The sequence below is a fragment of the Lotus japonicus genome, chromosome 2 (genome assembly GCF_012489685.1).
Source record: "Lotus japonicus ecotype B-129 chromosome 2, LjGifu_v1.2".
NCBI classification, from domain to species: domain Eukaryota; kingdom Viridiplantae; phylum Streptophyta; class Magnoliopsida; order Fabales; family Fabaceae; genus Lotus; species Lotus japonicus.
Genome location: NC_080042.1, coordinates 4015074 through 4032286, shown reverse-complemented (window position 1 = coordinate 4032286; position 17213 = coordinate 4015074). Strand labels below are relative to the sequence as shown.

Genomic DNA, 17213 nt, shown 5'->3' with positions numbered 1-17213 from the left:
TACAAAAAAAAAATTGGTCATAACTTAAAAAAAATTAAATTAAAAAATTAAATTATATTTTTGAGATGATAAATAATTTGATCTGAATCAAAATATTTAAAGTGATAATTTAATTTTTTGATATTATATATATATATATTTTGATGTGTAAATAAAGTAATACTAAATGTGAAAAGAATCATACAAATATGTCATTTTATGTCATTTACAATTTCAGCTTGGTTAATAGCTAGTTTTACAAAACACTTTTTTTTAATTAGATAGCTTTTCAGCTATCAACTTTCAATTTTCAACTAGCTTCTCAACTTTCAATTGACTTATAAGCTATTAGTTAGTTTTTCAGTTTTTAGCTAGACCTATGAGCATATCAAACCTAACCTATGTCACATGACCTAGAAAATAATAGGAAAATATATTCCACACTTAAAAGTACCCTCATAAAAAGAAATTCCACACGTTTGTTAGTGGTACATGTTTTTTAAGTCACACACAAATGCAAACGTATTTCGCATTATTTTTTTTAGGCTTAAATGTGTTCTCCGTCCCTGAACATTGAGCGAGTTTTGATTTTCATCCCTCGCCGGAAAATCTTCCTAGCGCCATCCTCAAACTCAATTGTTTGTACGGAAACCGTCATTGCCGCCGATATAGCTCCGCCAGCCGTGCACGTGGCCATGCCACGTCATTTAATTAAATGACATGACATTTAAACAAAAAAAATTAATTTTTTTTTTGTTTTTTAAATTCTAATTAAGCCCTCTGATTTAACCCTAATTAAACTACATAATTCTAAAACTAATTAACCCTAAAACCTAATCTAACCGTTACTCCTTCAAAACCCCCAAATCTAAATTAGGGTTCAAAATCTTCCCTTCTTCCCTTCTCCATCGAATCTTCTTCTCCATTGATTCACCAACTCTTCTCTGTCGATTTCTTCCGCTCTTTCTTTCTCTTCCATCGATTTCTTGTCTTCTCCATCGAATCCTCTTCTCCTTTCACACGATTTCCTTTCTTCTCCATCGAATCCTCTTCTCCTTTCACGCGATTTCCTGGGATTTCTGGTTCATGTCCTTCAACCATGAGAAGATCGTGTTCATCTGGTTCTTGTGCATCCTCGGGCACTTACTCCATGCCTCCAGGTGGAATCTGTGCTTGTGGGGAACTAATTGTGTACCTGACATCTCACACTTCTGAAAACCCAGGAAGGCATTTCTGGAGATGCAGGAATTTCAAGGTAATTTCTCTCCTCTATTTTACCTTTAATCTGCCAATTTGATATGCTATGTTAATTTGCCTCCTTTTCATTGTAATTACAGACCCCCAAGGACTGTGGTTTCTTCTTGTGGGATGAAGACGTTGAAGTCCAAAGTTCAGGAACACAACATGTTGTTGATATGGTTAGAACAGAGTTGAAAGATTCGAAGAACAAACTGGATGAATTGAAGAAGAAATTGGAGGATACAAAGATGAAATTTGAGGACACAAAGATGAAATTGGAGGAAAGCAAGAACAAGATTAGCAAGCTTCAAAGGAAGCTTGACTGTGAGCTGCTGAATAAGAAAATGACCTTTGCAGCTATACTGAGTTTTGTGTTAGCTTGGGTTGTTAGCTTTTGCTTCCTTTATGGAAGAAAAATTTAATCTGGGAAGGGAATGGAAGTTATGTTAATGTTTCATGTTGTGTAAGGTTTCATGTTGATGTTTTGGAAGTTATTTGGGTAGGGTGGGTTGGGTTTATGTAGAATCATGTAATGGAGTTATAATTGTAACAAGTTCCTGAATTCAGAAGAAATGACAATGAAATTGTTTCTTTTTTCAACATTGTTTTGATCTATATAATGAAACATTTGTAATTGAAAGGTAAAAAGAACTACAAGACACATAAAGTAAAGTGAAAGGGAGAATCTTTCACTAATGTAATGCCAACAACATCAAGCTTCATAATTCAATGTCAAGTGGTCCACACATCCACACATTCAGATTATAAAATGGTCATAAACAAAGCTTAAGTGGTCCAAATTACATAAAAAACAACATTAAACACTGCAACCCATGTGCTGCCTAAACTATATCAAAATGTGCACCCATGTGGTGTCAAAAGTAATGTCAACAAACCACAAAATATTTCCACTTGGTCTGTTCACATTAAATATCTTTCAACCCTCCATGATTGCTCCACAACCGAGCCCTTACTAACCACAACAACTTTCAACCTTCTCATTTAACAACTTGAGATTGGAGTGCCTGAACAACTTGAGATGGCTCCTCTTGAACAGCAGCAGATCCACCAGCAGATCCACTTCCACCACCAACATTAGATGGCCCTGTTCCATGAACGATGTGTAATTTTGCCATGTCTTGATCCCATTGTTCCCTTAGCATGGCAGGTATTTCATCAAACTGGATCTGATGTTGAACAATACGAATATTAATCATTATTTTTGATGAGAAACTTGTAGATCTGTTTAAAATAAGACCACATGTTATAAGTTTACTTACCTTTGCATCTTGTGTGTCATTGATGAACTGAGATGCATCCTCTTGTGTTTGAACTGGCTCAGTTTCTGCTGCAACCGGAACTGCTCCTGGTTCAGACCCTTGTCCCGCTTCTGGTTCTTGACTCTCCACTGGATTTGTACATCTCCTTGAATTATGGCCTTGCTGACCACTCCTGCTGCATTTGTCTCTAGCAACAGTCCTGCAGAGTCTTGTGCTACCTGTTTCTTCATAGGGATCCCTTCTTCTCAGCTTCTTAGGCCTTCCATGCCCTCTCTTCTTTATGGGAGGATGTATCTCAAGGTCATTTGTAGGCTGCCATAGTTTTTGGCCATTGATAGGAGTGATCTCATGCCCGTATGTGGCTTCAAATGCAGGTCTCTTATAGTATGGATGCACAAAATCCTCTGGTCTAATCTGTTTACATGTTATGGCAGCCACTGCATGTCTGCATGGTATGCCAACCAAATTAAACAGATTGCATGTGCATGAACTTTTGCTCAAGTCCACCACAAATCCTTCACCTGTTTGCATCATATTTCAGGATTAGTACAACCATTATTCATGAAAGTAAACAATGTGTATAAATTCTTGTTGGAAACCATACTTGATACAATGTGCTTCACTTCAAACCTCCATTCTGAGGACACTGTTGGAAACCAGTGAGAAGCCTTATCAGTCTCCCATGCCAACCTCCTCAAAGGCTTAGGTATTACCTCCCCTCTAAACTTGTGAAACTTCTCCCTCAAGGTTGCAAACCTTCCCATCAAGTATGTTCTGATCCAGTCCATCATGGTAAGAATTGGCTTGCCCCTTGCCAATAGAATTGTGGAGTTGAATGACTCTGACAAGTTGTTCATGAGCACATCACACTTGAGGTAGAAGGTGAAGTCATGCTTACACCAAGACCTGGTAGGTATTCCCATCATCCACTCCCATGCTGCATTATTTTGTTCCCTCAGCTCCAACATTTTTTCTTCCCACTGCTAGCGATAAGTAGCCTTTACTGCTGTCATCATAAGGTTTCTAATTACAACCCCACCTCCAAACCTCTTCTTGAAGTTTGCATAAAGATGCCTCAAACAGAACCTGTGTTCATATCCCTCCAAACAGCTCAGTAGCCCCTATTAGCATGTAGACAAACAGAAATTCAAAATCATGTAGCATAATGAAATATGAATGAAGATGATAACAAAGAAAAATAAATTATTTTACCTTCTGTTGGTCAGATATGAAGATCAACCTTCTATCTAGACCAATATCAAGCAGTAGTAGATCAAGGAACCACTGCCAGCTTTCCTTGCACTCTGACTCCACTACAACAAAAGTCAATGAGAAGTTTTGATCATTAGGATCCCTTGCTACAACACATAAGAGAATACCTCTATACATTGTCTTTAGATGACAGCCATCTAATCCAATAAAGGGTCTACAACCCTGAAGAAATCCCCTCTTACAACCTTCTAGACACATATAGAATCTGCCAAACCTAGGTTGTATGCTTCCAGCAGGGTTCTCCAACTGCATTTTGCATATATTGCCTGCACAAACCCTCCTCAGTTCAGCACTGAATTTATCGAGCAATGAGTATTGTTTGCTTGCAACTCCCTCAACTACCTGCAAAGCAAGCTGTTTTCCCTTCCAAGCTCTATACCTTGTGATGCAAGTGGAAAAACCCAACCTCATCTCATCAAAAACATCATTGAGCCTCATTGTCCTTGAACCCCCCAGTTTCTCCACCAATTTCTTAGCAACAAACTTGGAAGTAGCATTCTTGTAACACCCCGATTTCCAGGTGTCACTTTAGTAACCAAAAATAATCTTTACGCGGAAAACAGGTAATTTTTTTTTTTTCCGTTTTCTTTCCTTTAAATCAAAACGATAAGGAAGTAAAGACAAAACCCAACTACTAAACTAACCAACATACATCAAATATAAACATGTACAGCCTCAGCTGCACTCCTACGTCACGCGCACTCGCAGTGACTCCAAAGCAGTGTGCCCGTAGGCAAATATCTACAGACCCAGAAGTGTAAGTGAGAAAATTAAAATTACAAACCACTAGGAGAAAGTCGGCCTCAATATGGCCTAAGCAAAGACCCCTATGGTCCAACTGACTCACTGTGATCCCTCAGTAAGAGAACCACACGAAAAGTCATGCGTCGGAAACCTACCCGATCCCAAAAGCAAAACGAATCAGAGCTCTACACAAAACATGACGCCTGCCCAAACCTAACCTCCCAGTGCCAAACCCACAACGATCTGAAGTCGGCAAGTTGAAGCTCAACTCTATGCGCCATAGAACTCCTTTCGTCAGACGTCCACGCTCGTCAGTCCGGTCCTCCATGACCCTTCCCCGATACGTCACCCGGTGACCAGCTACATCGATCACCCAAGCGGTGGGGGCATCCCGATCCAGCAGCTCATATCTGATCCCCCCCGAGGGAGAGACCGTCGAGAACCAGTCGACCATCGACATCTGGCAGCAGGCCGACCGCCCAAACACAAACATACAAACAAAGCCAAGGCGCTAGGGTCAACTCACAGCAATAAGTAGATATACACTCAACATGTGATATGGGGTATAGATATATGTTGATATATATACATATAAACAATCCTAGCATGTTATGGCTCTAACATTGCTTCAATAAACAAACAGCACACAATCTCAGTCAGCATGAATGTATGCGTGAAATGCACAATATGTATCCGGATTTGTGACGCGTTCCCGTTCGCCACAAGTGAAGCATTTTCACTATGGATGGACCATTCCCGTTATCCATCCTGGATGAAATCCATCCTGGATGAACCATTCCCGTTATTCATCCTTGGTGAACCATTCCCGTTATTCACCGAATGATGAACCATTCCCGTTATTCATCATTAATGCAAGGTGAACCATTCCCGTTATTCACCATGATATGCACAGGTGAACCATTCCCGTTATTCACCCGATTGAATGCAACGTGGTTAGCCAAACAACGAATCGTCCTTACCACGAAAATGTTTAGCTCACAACCCAATCTCAACAAACCCATGAGTTAGTGTCGGTCAATACAACACAACTCGGAGTAAGTGTCGGTCAATACAACACAACTCCATCCACAGAATACACAAGGGTCTAGTGTCGGTCAATACAACACAGCCCAAACAACAAGAGCACTAGGTGTCGGTCAATACAACACGGCTCCACAACAATCCCCAAGAGTACTAGAGTACTCGGTGACTTTCAATCATCACCATAGCTCACCTTAGTGGCTTCCCCCAATTCCGATAACTCTCCAAACCCACAACAAAGTCGACTTTTCCCCGTATTTCGTAAATATTTTCCCCTTCAGTTCTCCTATGCTTAAACGTTAATAAAAATTGTTTCAATTCGAATTAGTCAAGTTATGAGTTTATTTCTCAAAGTCTAAGTTTCCCAAGTCTTTAGTTTTTCAAAGCTCTATCATTCTAAGTTTTCAAAGATCAACCAGAGCAATGAATCTCCACTCCGAAGTCGCGTCAAAACGCACAATCCAACAAAGCACAACATCACAACATCAGTTCATCAACATAATCAACATCAAAGTAAAGCATAAGTCGAATTGATCGACGCCTATCATGCATTCATAGCTAATATATAGTAAGTTGCCCTAACCTCGAGCTGTTCCAGCTTCGCAAACAAAGTTCTCCTCAAACAATTGCTCTGAGTCTTCCAAAGTTCCCTCAACTGAACCTCGGAGAAAACAAAGCAGAATCCAAACAAAATCGATTAGTTCGATCGCAAAACAATACATAAACGATAGACAAAGCATTAAAGCTTCAGAATAGGACAATCAGGTACGAAAAGACAAGTTTTCGAAAACGAAAAACTCCCCTCCCCTTAGGAAAAACCCACGGCCATAAGGAGAAAAGGGCTTCGGCTCTTTTTCTTCGATCAAATCAGTTTACAAGGTAGTTTTAGGGTAAAACTAAGGCAAAGAAACTGTCAGAACAATTTTCGGACAATCGGGCCGAAATACGACTATCCAGGGGCATTTTGGTCCAAAATAAAGGCTCAAAACTTCAAAGTTATCAGTTCTGAAAACAAATTTGACAGCAACGATCCTCATGACATCCGTGACAACAAATCCTAAAGGCACGAAGTCAAATTATGACTTTTCGACAATAAAGTTTCGAAATGTGAGACAAAAAGGTTTTGAAACAGTTTTTCAGATCCCTGTCAACTGGATCACAATCAGAGTTTACTGACAGAGGTTTTAGGCTCATGGGAACCTAGAGAACATAACCCAAGCAAGAAATCGAAGAAAACGGACAATTTTAGAAAAAGCTCAAAACTGTGAGCACAGAAACGACTTCAGAAACGCAACAGAAACAACAATCAGAGGTAGGAATCGTGTTAGTTACCTCGATACCTAGAAGTAGGGACGAACTGCACGAAGATTGGTCAAGTTTTCGCGAAAATCTCCTCCCCCTTGCTCTCCACGAATTTGGGCCACTAATGGAGGAAAATGAAAGATATTTTGCTTTTTCGCCTATTTATAGGCGGGTGAAATCGCGGGAAAATGAAAATTTCGCGATTCCGATTTTTGCAGCACGATCACCGAGAAATTCTAAGAGATATTCTGGCGTCAAAATTCCAGAACTCAAAACAAATATCTAGGATTTGGGAAAAACGATATCCAAAACGCCAAAAGCGGTGTAAGTTAGTCTGTCCCGAAAAACTACTTTTTGCTGTGATGCTCAAACGACAAAACTTCCAACAGAAGAAAGATTGGAAATGTCGAAACAAGTCTGGCAACGCGGACGGAATCTTCGTTAGAAGTCGCGAATATAAAAAGTCTTCATCCATTGCTCGAAAATAGGGTTTCGAAGCAAAGAAATTAGCGTCGGCGGACATCCGAAAAGTGAAACCTATCGTGCGTACAGTCCAGAGTTCCGAAATGAAACGCTGGTCGATGGAAAAATAAAGAGAATCTTTAAATTTTCCGAGAGTTCGAAATCTCACTCAAAACGTTGCTTTAAGAGCGAAATATCCTATTCTGGACACGCTCGCCATAAGGCAGGTGTGCAGACGACTCGCACTAACTCCGAAAACAGCTACGCAACATTCCTCAAGCAATTCCTGAACTTTCTTCTTCATTAATCTTTCTCAAATGTCAAACTCCTGTCACGCTTACACTATTTCTACGTGTGAGTCGGAAACTTAACTTGTTCTGAAAATCCAGGTCTTACAATACTTCCCTCCAAAAAGAAAGTTTCGTCCTCGAAACTCAGAGTTCTGAGAAAGTCCGGAATACAGTTCCTCGATCTTATCTTCCAATTCTCATGTAGTAGTGCATGTGTCATTGTTCCTCAAAATCTTTACTTAAGCAATCTGCCTTCCCCTTAACTGTTTCACTCTTCTATCCCCACTGCTAACTATCGGCGTCTCAAAAGACAAAACATCATTCAACCTCATGTCGTCTGACTCGATTACTTGCGTCGGACCTCTGCTTGAAATGATACCGGTTGGCATTCCGTGCAGTCGCACAACCTTAGCCACTTACTTCTTTACTTTCGGTCGTCCGGAATTCTTCTTAAACTCAGTGCCTCTCTGTCATCTCAAAGTAGATACTCAACTTGTCCTCGTGATCTTCATCTACAGTCCATCACTTGTTCGTTCGATAACTCTTAGACGAAACATTGCGTTGGAATCTAATAGTCCATTAACGTCACATCCAACTTCGTAACTATCATCACTCGCACAATGAAATCAATCTCCTACTTAGTCACCATTCGAATTAAAAATCGACTTATGTCCTTATTTCTTGTCCTTCACTAATCTTATCCCCTTCAACATCAAGTTATCAACAACTTATAAGATAATCCTCTTCTTAATATCTAACAATCCATTATTATCGTCTTCTTCCTTAGAACTTCCCTCACTCAAACCTATTTACACTTACTGAAATCCCTAACACTTCGCACCAATCGAGACTTATCCTCTAGAAGATTAAATCATAACTATACCTCAAGGGACTTAACTAGCCATCTTATCATCCGATCCTTCAACATTCTGAGATTTAACTCTTACCGTAACCGCTAACACCACCAAATCTCTTATGTGTACAGGAATCTCAGCTCTCTAGGATAACCTTAGCCCTAGGATTCTTATTCAACTTTAGCAAAATTCACTTGTTACCCGTAATGTGCACCATCAAAATCCATAACAAAGTTTCATCCACTCTTAAGCTCTAAGAAACTTGTCCAAACATAACAACTTCAAGTATTCATCTTAACACCAACACCCTCCTTTTGGGACTCAACCACCATCTCGTCAATCAACTTCTTAATCTCCCAATCAAATTCTGACAAACTTTGAGTCCTTCACACCTTAGACAGACATTCATAGATTTAAAACCTAAACCTTCTCCAAGTTTGGTCCTCTAATGTCCTTTAATCCTTCAATACTTCTTAAATGAATATCCGTTTCTTAAAAACTATAACTCCTTCACTTACCCAAACGACCTGATCAGTGTCGTCATGCTTTCACATCCACAACTTATTATGCTAACATCATTCAAATCATATCACATGGCTCATTATGTCTGCAACCTCATGATCAACATCAATCGATCACCAACTTATAACCAACCTTATGACCCTACACAACCCAAGATTCATTTACTTCAAGATCACTCTTATATTATACCTCAACGGTCTTAACCCGAAACCCATCTCCAGGTCTTCATTCTTCTAAGATTCAACTCCTATTGTCACAGCTACAACTGTAAGATCTCTTACTCGTATGCGATTCTCGACTCTCAAGATTCAATCTTAACCCTAAGATTTCAATCCAACTTAGTAAATCTCACTTAGTAATCTCAGCATATTTCCTTGGAATCCATATCACCAACCTCAAGTATTCAACTTATGCTAAAACTTTCTTTCTCCAACTTAATCATTAATTCAACACTTTTCAAGCGAAAATTCATCTCTTAAGACTATAATGTCTCCACATATTAATCCAACGCTTAGCAAAACTTATTCCTCGAACTCGACTATAACAATCTAGTTCAGAGTTAATTCTTCTCAATCTCGCTACCATCAAACAATCATCTATAACCGGATATTAAATCCAACCTATCTAATCTCTAATAATCCCACGTCAGAAATCACATAACCTATGACTTCATAACTTCCGAGAAAATACTTAAAGATTTTCCAACATCAATTCTATTGGCTTAGTCTACCTCTACTTGGAGTAATCACACGAACTAACCAATCAATGTCTATACGAAAATCATCAACTTCCAAAGGTTCAAATCTTAATCTTGTACAATCAAATGCTTAACACGAACTTTCCTCCCAAATCCGACTAATCCTCAATCAATTCAAATTCATCTTACACATCCTTCTATCAAGGTCCATTATCAGCTGTGATTCCGAATATCACCCCCTCAATATTAGGTTGATCAGGCCTAATACATCGAAAGTGGAAATTTAGAAAAACCCACTGGAACAGACAATGAGATCCTAACATCCAGTAACCACAATTATCCTGATATCAAGTTCCTAACGATTCCGCTACGGAACCACACACCCTCAATCCATGTAAAAGATTAATCCTTCCTCGTCAATTGAGTCAAAGGTCCAACAATCTTGGCAAATCCCTCAATGAAGCGTCTATAATATCCAGCTAAATCCACAAAACTTCTGATCTCTGTCACCATCTTCGGTTGCTCCCAAGCCAAAACAGTCTCCACTTTCGCCGGATCCACAGCTATGCCCTCCTTCGAGATAGCATGGCCTAAGAAATTGACTTCCTCCAGCCAGAATTCACACTTTGAAGGGTCCGCATACAGCTCCTTCTCCCTCAACAATTGTAAAACTTGGCGCAAATGTCCTTCATGTTCATTCGCGTCCTTCGAATAGATCAATATGTCCTCAATAAACACCACCACACGCCGATCTAAGAACTCCTGAAAGATGCGATTCATGTAATCCATGAAAACAGCAGGTACATTCGTCACTCCAAACGGCATCACTAGGTACTCGTAGTGTCCTTAACGTGTCCTGAAAGCAGTCTTCGGTATATCCTCAATCTTCACTCTGATCCGACGATAGCCTGACCTCAAATCTATCTTGGAAAATACGGTAGCCCCTCGTAGTTGGTCCATCAAATCATCTATCCTCGGCAACGGGTATCTGTTCTTGATCGTCGCCTTGTTCAATTGTCGATAATCCACCCACGATCTCGACCTTCCGTCCTTCTTCTTGACTAACAACACTGGCGCTCCCCACGGTGAAACACTCGGTCGAATGAATCCCTTTTGCCGAAAGATCCTCTAACGACTCCGCTTCAAAACTAAACGCCCTAAAATCCTACGATTCGTACCCATAAGGAATTTCCCTGAGATCCTAGCTTCCTTATCAACGCCTCGGTAAAACAACTCCCTAGCTCAACGTGCTATCCTAGACCCCGTGTAACTTCTATAGTTAAATCACGAGCAACCTCGAATAAGGTCCTACTAAGGATAATAATCATAAGATCATAGTCTAAGTAATAATTACAAGTTAGGCGCGTCACACTCGCTTGAATATAAAAGAGTAAGTTATTCTAGAATACGAGAACAGTTAAAATATTACCATCGTTCCCACGTTCTTCCTCGTTCAACTCCTCAGCTCTTGCCCCCTCCTTGGTATGAATCCTTTCCTCTGTAGCAAATTGTTTTCCTTTCCCAACATTCCCTGATGATTCGCCCTTGAGTGCCTTACAATCTCTGGAGAAATGTCCCGGTTGGTTGCAATTAAAGCATAGTTTTCCCTTGATCTTGCACTTACTAGCATAATGCCCTACTTCCCTGCACCTGTAACACGTCACTGCTCTTCCCGAAGTCTTGTTTCCTGTCCCTTCGGTAGCATCATTCCCTTTCATCTTACTATCAGACGTTTCCTCATGGGGTGTCTTGCAGTTCACAGCTAGATGCCCCTCTCGTTTACACTTGAAGCATCTCCGTCCAGTCACTGAGCACTTGTTAGCAAAATGCCCAAACTTTCCACAACGAGTACATGTCACACCTTTGTCACCAACTGGCTCCCCTCCAGTATCAGCAGTCGTTGGTTTGTAGACTCTTGAGATAAGATCTCTTCCCTTGAAACGCTGATACGGTCCCCACTGATGGTAGCTCTCCCTTCTGTTGTAGCCTTGAGATCCTGACCTTATTGGTCCCCCAGCTCCTGTTCGGTTCATTCCTCTTTGTTGATACATCGCCGTCGCCATCAATCGTTGGTGATGCTCACGTGCAGCCTCTTCAGCGCGCATATAAGCGTCTTCCGCAGCCTGGTTCATCATTGCCTCGATTAGTGTAGCTATTGCCCCCGCCATCCGGTTAAGGTCCACCATCCTATATCTCATCAAACGTCCGATTAGTACTAGCCATACGGTAGTACTAGACAAACCACTCAATCCGATTAAGTAGTAACGCAAACAATTAGAGCGAAAATCGCTCTGCAGACAATCAATTTTCACTCTTTGCAGAGTCACACAACCTAGCACAGAAGACCTATTCCCCAAAGACTACCAAAAGACTCGACTAAGCTCTGATACCACAATGTAACACCCCGATTTCCAGGTGTCACTTTAGTAACCAAAAATAATCTTTACGCGGAAAACAGGTAATTTTTTTTTTTTCCGTTTTCTTTCCTTTAAATCAAAACGATAAGGAAGTAAAGACAAAACCCAACTACTAAACTAACCAACATACATCAAATATAAACATGTACAGCCTCAGCTGCACTCCTACGTCACGCGCACTCGCAGTGACTCCAAAGCAGTGTGCCCGTAGGCAAATATCTACAGACCCAGAAGTGTAAGTGAGAAAATTAAAATTACAAACCACTAGGAGAAAGTCGGCCTCAATATGGCCTAAGCAAAGACCCCTATGGTCCAACTGACTCACTGTGATCCCTCAGTAAGAGAACCACACGAAAAGTCATGCGTCGGAAACCTACCCGATCCCAAAAGCAAAACGAATCAGAGCTCTACACAAAACATGACGCCTGCCCAAACCTAACCTCCCAGTGCCAAACCCACAACGATCTGAAGTCGGCAAGTTGAAGCTCAACTCTATGCGCCATAGAACTCCTTTCGTCAGACGTCCACGCTCGTCAGTCCGGTCCTCCATGACCCTTCCCCGATACGTCACCCGGTGACCAGCTACATCGATCACCCAAGCGGTGGGGGCATCCCGATCCAGCAGCTCATATCTGATCCCCCCCGAGGGAGAGACCGTCGAGAACCAGTCGACCATCGACATCTGGCAGCAGGCCGACCGCCCAAACACAAACATACAAACAAAGCCAAGGCGCTAGGGTCAACTCACAGCAATAAGTAGATATACACTCAACATGTGATATGGGGTATAGATATATGTTGATATATATACATATAAACAATCCTAGCATGTTATGGCTCTAACATTGCTTCAATAAACAAACAGCACACAATCTCAGTCAGCATGAATGTATGCGTGAAATGCACAATATGTATCCGGATTTGTGACGCGTTCCCGTTCGCCACAAGTGAAGCATTTTCACTATGGATGGACCATTCCCGTTATCCATCCTGGATGAACCATTCCCGTTATTCATCCTTGGTGAACCATTCCCGTTATTCACCGAATGATGAACCATTCCCGTTATTCATCATTAATGCAAGGTGAACCATTCCCGTTATTCACCATGATATGCACAGGTGAACCATTCCCGTTATTCACCCGATTGAATGCAACGTGGTTAGCCAAACAACGAATCGTCCTTACCACGAAAATGTTTAGCTCACAACCCAATCTCAACAAACCCATGAGTTAGTGTCGGTCAATACAACACAACTCGGAGTAAGTGTCGGTCAATACAACACAACTCCATCCACAGAATACACAAGGGTCTAGTGTCGGTCAATACAACACAGCCCAAACAACAAGAGCACTAGGTGTCGGTCAATACAACACGGCTCCACAACAATCCCCAAGAGTACTAGAGTACTCGGTGACTTTCAATCATCACCATAGCTCACCTTAGTGGCTTCCCCCAATTCCGATAACTCTCCAAACCCACAACAAAGTCGACTTTTCCCCGTATTTCGTAAATATTTTCCCCTTCAGTTCTCCTATGCTTAAACGTTAATAAAAATTGTTTCAATTCGAATTAGTCAAGTTATGAGTTTATTTCTCAAAGTCTAAGTTTCCCAAGTCTTTAGTTTTTCAAAGCTCTATCATTCTAAGTTTTCAAAGATCAACCAGAGCAATGAATCTCCACTCCGAAGTCGCGTCAAAACGCACAATCCAACAAAGCACAACATCACAACATCAGTTCATCAACATAATCAACATCAAAGTAAAGCATAAGTCGAATTGATCGACGCCTATCATGCATTCATAGCTAATATATAGTAAGTTGCCCTAACCTCGAGCTGTTCCAGCTTCGCAAACAAAGTTCTCCTCAAACAATTGCTCTGAGTCTTCCAAAGTTCCCTCAACTGAACCTCGGAGAAAACAAAGCAGAATCCAAACAAAATCGATTAGTTCGATCGCAAAACAATACATAAACGATAGACAAAGCATTAAAGCTTCAGAATAGGACAATCAGGTACGAAAAGACAAGTTTTCGAAAACGAAAAACTCCCCTCCCCTTAGGAAAAACCCACGGCCATAAGGAGAAAAGGGCTTCGGCTCTTTTTCTTCGATCAAATCAGTTTACAAGGTAGTTTTAGGGTAAAACTAAGGCAAAGAAACTGTCAGAACAATTTTCGGACAATCGGGCCGAAATACGACTATCCAGGGGCATTTTGGTCCAAAATAAAGGCTCAAAACTTCAAAGTTATCAGTTCTGAAAACAAATTTGACAGCAACGATCCTCATGACATCCGTGACAACAAATCCTAAAGGCACGAAGTCAAATTATGACTTTTCGACAATAAAGTTTCGAAATGTGAGACAAAAAGGTTTTGAAACAGTTTTTCAGATCCCTGTCAACTGGATCACAATCAGAGTTTACTGACAGAGGTTTTAGGCTCATGGGAACCTAGAGAACATAACCCAAGCAAGAAATCGAAGAAAACGGACAATTTTAGAAAAAGCTCAAAACTGTGAGCACAGAAACGACTTCAGAAACGCAACAGAAACAACAATCAGAGGTAGGAATCGTGTTAGTTACCTCGATACCTAGAAGTAGGGACGAACTGCACGAAGATTGGTCAAGTTTTCGCGAAAATCTCCTCCCCCTTGCTCTCCACGAATTTGGGCCACTAATGGAGGAAAATGAAAGATATTTTGCTTTTTCGCCTATTTATAGGCGGGTGAAATCGCGGGAAAATGAAAATTTCGCGATTCCGATTTTTGCAGCACGATCACCGAGAAATTCTAAGAGATATTCTGGCGTCAAAATTCCAGAACTCAAAACAAATATCTAGGATTTGGGAAAAACGATATCCAAAACGCCAAAAGCGGTGTAAGTTAGTCTGTCCCGAAAAACTACTTTTTGCTGTGATGCTCAAACGACAAAACTTCCAACAGAAGAAAGATTGGAAATGTCGAAACAAGTCTGGCAACGCGGACGGAATCTTCGTTAGAAGTCGCGAATATAAAAAGTCTTCATCCATTGCTCGAAAATAGGGTTTCGAAGCAAAGAAATTAGCGTCGGCGGACATCCGAAAAGTGAAACCTATCGTGCGTACAGTCCAGAGTTCCGAAATGAAACGCTGGTCGATGGAAAAATAAAGAGAATCTTTAAATTTTCCGAGAGTTCGAAATCTCACTCAAAACGTTGCTTTAAGAGCGAAATATCCTATTCTGGACACGCTCGCCATAAGGCAGGTGTGCAGACGACTCGCACTAACTCCGAAAACAGCTACGCAACATTCCTCAAGCAATTCCTGAACTTTCTTCTTCATTAATCTTTCTCAAATGTCAAACTCCTGTCACGCTTACACTATTTCTACGTGTGAGTCGGAAACTTAACTTGTTCTGAAAATCCAGGTCTTACAATTCTTATTGTTGAATACTCTCGCATAAGTACGAGGGACACTCAATGTCTTAATTTCAAAAGTTTGTTTCCCACCCACTTTGCTGCACAGCATAACCCATTTACAATCCTTCTTGCAAGCAGCCCTAACCCTGGTTGTGTCATTTTTGGGGAAATAAATCTCCCTTCCAGTCAGAACAGAGTGGTCCTTAGCTGCAACCTTAAACTCTTCCAATAAAGTAAATTCCATACCTACTTTGAAGTTAAATTCTGCCCTCATATCCTCAGCATGGAACCTCATACTCTTGTTCCTCACAATGACATCATCATCATCACCTTCAGACATACTATGTAACTCTTCATCTTCCCAAGTAGCCTCCATTTCATGGTCACCATCAAAAGCATCATCTTATTGAGGAAGCACGGTTTCTGCACCACCACCATCTACTTCATAGGTACCTTCTTCCATTTGCCTTAGTTGCTCATTTAACAAAGCTTCAGCAACACCAACTGGTATGCCTTCAAATTCATCATCATTAACCTTTGCAGCTCTTTCCTCTTCACTATCACTGAAATGTACAGAAGCTGTGGAATCCTCAGTGTCAGTTGATGGAATGAAAGAATCATCATCTTCATATACATCATCAAATCTAGGTTGTTTGCCATTCTTCTTTCCAGTAACAACCACATGCACATTGCCAGCATCTTCATTAACAGTTGGATCATTGGCAGCAACTTCATTAGCAATGGGATCATTGGCAGCAACTCCATTAACATATGCATTTGCAATGGCATCATTGTCACCAGTAGCATCTCCATTTGCAGTAGCATCTACATTAGCATTATCAACAACAGTCTCCCTTTCATCATCACTATCTAGAAGCAACAACACAGGTTTTCTACTATTGGACTTTGACTGGACAACATTGCTTCTTATCCTATCAGACTTTCTCACTGGCAGTTTGAATTTTGCTGGCCTCTTTGTTGGAGAAAATTTTTCAACAGAAAAATTATCAAGACCAGGTAACTTCAGTGGTGCATCCACTTGCTTCTTGGAAGGAGGTTTAAATGGCAGCTTTTTCTTGTTTGGAGCCTCCACTGCCACTTGCTTCCCCTTGTTCTTTAGTTCATTTGTTTCCCCTTTCTTCTTGGGAGCATCCAACTGCAATTGCTTCCCCTTGTTCTTTGGAGCCTCCTCAGCCACTTGCTTCCCCTTGTTCTTTAGTTCTTTTGTTTCTCCTTTCTTCTTTGGAGCCTCCACAGCCACTTGCTTCCCTCTCTTCTTTAGACCATCCAACTGCTTGTCCTTGTTCTTTGGTTCATTTGATTGAACTTTCTTGGGTTTCTTCTTTGAACCATCAAGTACCCTGAGGAGATCAATTGGAGTAGCTGGCAGTTCTTCAGGATCATGCTTAATAAACAGATGTACTTCCCCCCTCTTTTGAGCATATTCACCCAACTCCATTGCCTCTTTATCAGTCGACAAAAGCCTGAAATTGTGAATTGCAAAATCCTCGTCTTTTATCCAAAACACCTTGAACTTTCCTTTTGTATACCCCAGCTCAGCAACTACATCAAGACACTCAAAAACACTCCACCTATTAGTTTCAGCATCCACATCGTTAGATTTGACATCTAGGTAGTACAATCTTGGCTCCTCAACAAATTGTCAGAGTGATGAATAATGGGTTTGAAAGACATCCTACATTAAGCAACATAATCCAGATT

General features: G+C 40.8%; 2 protein-coding genes across 2 annotated transcripts; one reads left to right on the top strand and one right to left on the bottom strand.

The window, feature by feature from the left end:
* Positions 1-1078: 1078 nt before the first annotated feature.
* Positions 1079-1640, top strand: LOC130735935 (uncharacterized protein At4g04775-like). Its single transcript, XM_057587803.1, has 2 exons — positions 1079-1234; positions 1317-1640. The coding sequence occupies exons 1-2, from the start codon at positions 1079-1081 to the stop codon at positions 1638-1640; spliced, it is 480 nt and encodes a 159-aa protein (XP_057443786.1).
* Positions 1641-3481: 1841 nt separating this feature from the next.
* LOC130735933 (uncharacterized) lies at positions 3482-15867 on the bottom strand. Its single transcript, XM_057587802.1, has 3 exons — positions 15526-15867; positions 3711-4268; positions 3482-3619 (listed from the first exon to the last, which is right to left on the bottom strand). The coding sequence occupies exons 1-3, from the start codon at positions 15865-15867 to the stop codon at positions 3482-3484; spliced, it is 1038 nt and encodes a 345-aa protein (XP_057443785.1).
* Positions 15868-17213: the final 1346 nt, after the last annotated feature.

Coding starts and splice junctions, on each gene's coding strand:
- LOC130735935 (XM_057587803.1), top strand. CDS start 1,079: ATGAGAAGATCGTGTTCATCTGGTTCTTGTGCATCCTCGGGCACTTAC. Junction 1,235..1,316: donor GGAGATGCAGGAATTTCAAG/GTAATTTCTCTC, acceptor TTGTAATTACAG/ACCCCCAAGGACTGTGGTTT.
- LOC130735933 (XM_057587802.1), bottom strand. CDS start 15,867: ATGGAGGCTACTTGGGAAGATGAAGAGTTACATAGTATGTCTGAAGGT. Junction 4,269..15,525: donor TCCCTCGTACTTATGCGAGA/GTATTCAACAAT, acceptor GGGTGTTACAAG/AATGCTACTTCCAAGTTTGT. Junction 3,620..3,710: donor TCATATCTGACCAACAGAAG/GTAAAATAATTT, acceptor ACATGCTAATAG/GGGCTACTGAGCTGTTTGGA.